Raw genomic sequence first — 4,509 nt, 5'->3', positions numbered from 1 at the left:
TATATATATATATATATATATATATATATATATATATATATATATATATATATATATATATATATATAATATATATATATATATATATATATATATATATATATATAAATATAAATATATATATATATATATAAATATAAATATAAATATAAATATATATATATATATATATATATATATATATATATATATATATATATAAATATAAATATAAATATATATATATATATATATATATATATATATATATATATATATATATATATATATATAATATATATATATATATATATATATATATATATATATATATATATATATATATATATATATATATATATATATATATATATATATATATATATATATATATATATATATATATATATATATATATATATATATATATATATATATATATATATATATATATATATATATATATATATTATATATATATATATATATATATATATATATATATATATATATATATATATATATATATATATATATATATATATATATATATATATATATATATATATATATGCATATATATATATATATATATATATATATATATATATATATATATATATATATATATCTATATATGCATATATATATATATATATATATATATATATATATATATATATATGCATATATATAAATATATATATATATATATATATATATATATATATATATATATATATATATATATATATATATATATATATATATATATATATATATATATATATATATATATATATATATATATATATATATATATATATATATATATATATATATATATATATATATATATATATATATATATATATATATATATATATATGTATATATATATATATATATATATATATATATATATATATATATATATATATATATATATATATATATATATATATATATATATATATATATATATATATATATATATATATATATGTATATATATATATATATATATATATATATATATATATATATATATATATATATATATATATATATATATATGCATATATATATATATATATATATATATATATATATATATATATATATATATATATATATATATATATATATATATATATATATATATATATATATATATATATATATATATATATATATATATATATATATATATATATACTTTATGGGGTCTTAGATCAATATTTCGATGTGGTACAAACGGAATGACAAAGTTAATATACCCCCCATCCTATGGTGGAGAGTATAAAAAAGGCGGCGAAATCGGCGAAATTATTTCATGGTGGATGTTACGAAAGATTATTTCCCTTATTTGGATATTTTTCATAGAGTTTGTAGGATCTTTCTTTTCTCAATTATTCTGAAGATATATCTTGATCATTGAAGGCTGCCTTTATCTTTCCACATAAAATATTTTTGCCAAAAATCTTATGTTTTTATTTTTTAAAAAGTTTTTCGTATTTATTAAATTTTCAGAGAATTTTACTTATCTCCTATTTCACTTACACTCCTTAAAATAAAGTTTCACTAAAAAAAAAACACAACTTATTTCCCACTTACAGATTGGAGCCCAATCGGCTCGTGCCGCATCGCCGAATTTGTCACAAAATCTTAAGCATCAACTCAAACCTTATGTTACCGATGAAATTCTAAAAGAGCAAAATGCCAAATCCCCATCAAATACATCATCGGCATCCAATACTCTCTCATCGAAAAATGCCAGCTCCACCACATTGGATGCAAATCAATTGCAACAATCCATGACGACAGCACAACAGCATATGACAAGTAGTAATCATAACTTGAACAACGATACCAAAGACTCAACAGCAAATAAATCATCTAACATTAGCATAAGTTCAGGCAATGTTACATCCCATGCCAATGCCAATGGCATCAATGTGACAGCCGGAACAACTACGACTGGAAATACAAGTCAAAATCCAACGTCATCCTCATCCACGTCTCAAAATACAACAGCAACTGGTGATAGTAATAATGATACAGATTTGGAATCATTTTTCCGCGATTGGCGTCATTTTGAATGTCAAACATGGCATTTGGAACCGACAGTAAGAATTTTATATTGGGCCGGTAAATCCATAGAACCCTATGGCATAGACTATATACTCAATAAATTGGGTTTCAGTCATGCCCGAACCACAATACCAAAATGGTTGCAAAGAGGTTTCATGGATCCCTTGGATAAGGTACAGGCTTTAATGATGCTGCAATTGCTTAATATGATTAGGGAAAATAAACAAGAACCTACCACAAAAAATAAATAAAAAAGAAAATTCAATGAAAATCCTAATAATGAAAGTGAATATACCAATCGGGGTAATATTATTACAAAATTCTAGCTTGGAATTAGTTTGAAAAACAAACAAATACACATGCATATATGTGGTAGTTGCAATTATATACATATACAATACATAATTACTATATATATATACATATACAATTATTACCAATATACACTTAAGACAAACTCTTATGGCAATATATAATTATAGTCCTGACTATCTTACTCTCTACTATAGGATATCTATCAACCTTCTATCTATATCTTGTGACTTTCGATCGATCGATATGTTTGTTTGTCTTTCTTTGGCAACAAAGGATCTTGTATTAGTTTAAACCTTAAGCTATTAGTTGAAATTTAAACAGGCTTTATTATATATATATTTATAACTTTGTATGTAAACTTTTGTATAAGATTAAAAACCAGAACAACAACAATGCGAGAAGTGATGTTATGTACTCGTAGCCATTTTCTACTTTCATTGTCTATATATAAATATACACACACACATACACATTCATATATTAAATAATGAAAAAAAAAAAACAAATACCTATTTACTATGGAACAAAAATAATACTCGAAGTATTACTGTAGAAGAAAATCATTATCATAATACCCAACTGAACATCAAAATAATCTATCTACAATTTATATACATACATATATAAAATATTAACATTTTAGTATTTAATTAGCCAAAATTATTTTTCTGCATTTTTTTTGTGTATTTAGTTTTGTTTTGTTGTGCATATTCCTTATTCTGTTTTATTATTTAATTTTTCTTTTCCTTCATTCTGTTTGTTATTTAGTATGTGTTAAGGGGAATCCATTATCAGAATTTTTAATTTATAAAATTATATTAATTTTAAATTAAAAGTAATCATAATATTAAACAAATTATACAACCAAGAAATTATTATGGGGAATATTTAAAATAAATTAAATAAAATAAAAATAAATCAAATACAGAAATTCAATTTGTTTTTCATTGGCAAATGGGACATCACAAAATGTTGATGGGAACAATTTTTGAGACCCCATATATTAACTAGGCTCCTAGCGAAAATTCATGGCCACGGATTCTTTGCTTCGATTCACCCAATGTTCCCAAAAATCTGCAAATGACATCTGTAGATGGTACCATTGCGATTGATTGACGTTTGATAAGTACGAGGATTGCCTTTAGAGAACAAAAACAAACATTAATCGTCGAAAATCGCTTTATTGTTTTTTTTTATACCCTCCACCATAGGATGGGGGTATATTAATGTTGTCATTCCGTTTGTAACACATCGAAATATTGCTCTAAGACCCCATAAAGTATATATATTCTGGGTCGTGGTGAAATTCTGAGTCGATCTGAGCATGTCCGTCCGTCCGTCTGTTGAAATCACGCTAACTTCCGAACGAAACAAGCTATCGACTTGAAACTTGGCACAAGTAGTTGTTATTGATGTAGGTCGGATGGTATTGCAAATGGGCCATATCGGTCCACTTTTACGTATAGCCCCCATATAAACGGACCCCCAAATTTGGCTTGCGATTGCCCTAAGAGAAGCAAATTTCATCCGATCCGGCTTAAATTTGGTACATGGTGTTAGTATATGGTCTCTAACAACCATGCAAAAATTGGTCCATATCGGTCCATAATTACATATAGCCCCCATATAAACCGATCCCCCGATTTGGTTTGCGGAGCCTCTAAGAGAACCAAATTCCATCCGATCCGGCTGAAATTTGGTACATGGTGTCAGTATATGGTCTCTAACAACCATGCAAAAATTGGTCCACATCGGTCCATAATTATATATAGCCCCCATATAAACGGACCCCCCACATTTGTCTTGCGGAGCCTCTAAGAGAAGCAAATTTCATCCGATCCGCCTGAAATTTGGTACATGGTATTGGTATATGTTCTCCAATGACCATGCAAAAATTGGTCCACATCGGTCCATAATTATATATAGCCCTCATATAAACCGATCCCCCGATTTGGCTTGCGGAGCCTCTAAGAAACGAAAATTTCATTCGATCCGGCTGAAATTTGGTACATGGTGTTAGTATATGGTCTCTAACAACCATGCAAAAATTGGTCCATATCGGTCCATAATTACATATAGCCCCCATATAAACCGATCCCCCGATTTGGCTTGCGGAGCCTC

General features: G+C 25.1%; 1 protein-coding gene across 3 annotated transcripts in view; it reads left to right on the top strand.

Moving 5' to 3' along the window:
• The window catches only part of tweek (transmembrane protein KIAA1109 homolog tweek), a 61,427-nt gene extending 58,108 nt beyond the window's left edge, over window positions 1–3,319 (top strand). For all 3 annotated transcript variants that reach the window (XM_075297135.1, XM_075297132.1, XM_075297134.1), the window contains one exon: window positions 1,599–3,319. In XM_075297135.1, the coding sequence (XP_075153250.1) occupies window positions 1,599–2,324 (726 nt within the window). In that variant the 3' untranslated portion in view covers window positions 2,325–3,319. The remainder of the gene's footprint in view (window positions 1–1,598) is intronic.
• The last annotated feature ends 1,190 nt before the right edge of the window (window positions 3,320–4,509 follow it).

The sequence above is a fragment of the Haematobia irritans genome, chromosome 2 (assembly GCF_050003625.1).
Source record: "Haematobia irritans isolate KBUSLIRL chromosome 2, ASM5000362v1, whole genome shotgun sequence".
Classification (NCBI taxonomy): Eukaryota; Metazoa; Arthropoda; class Insecta; order Diptera; family Muscidae; genus Haematobia; species Haematobia irritans.
This window is presented reverse-complemented; position numbering and strand designations above follow the sequence as displayed.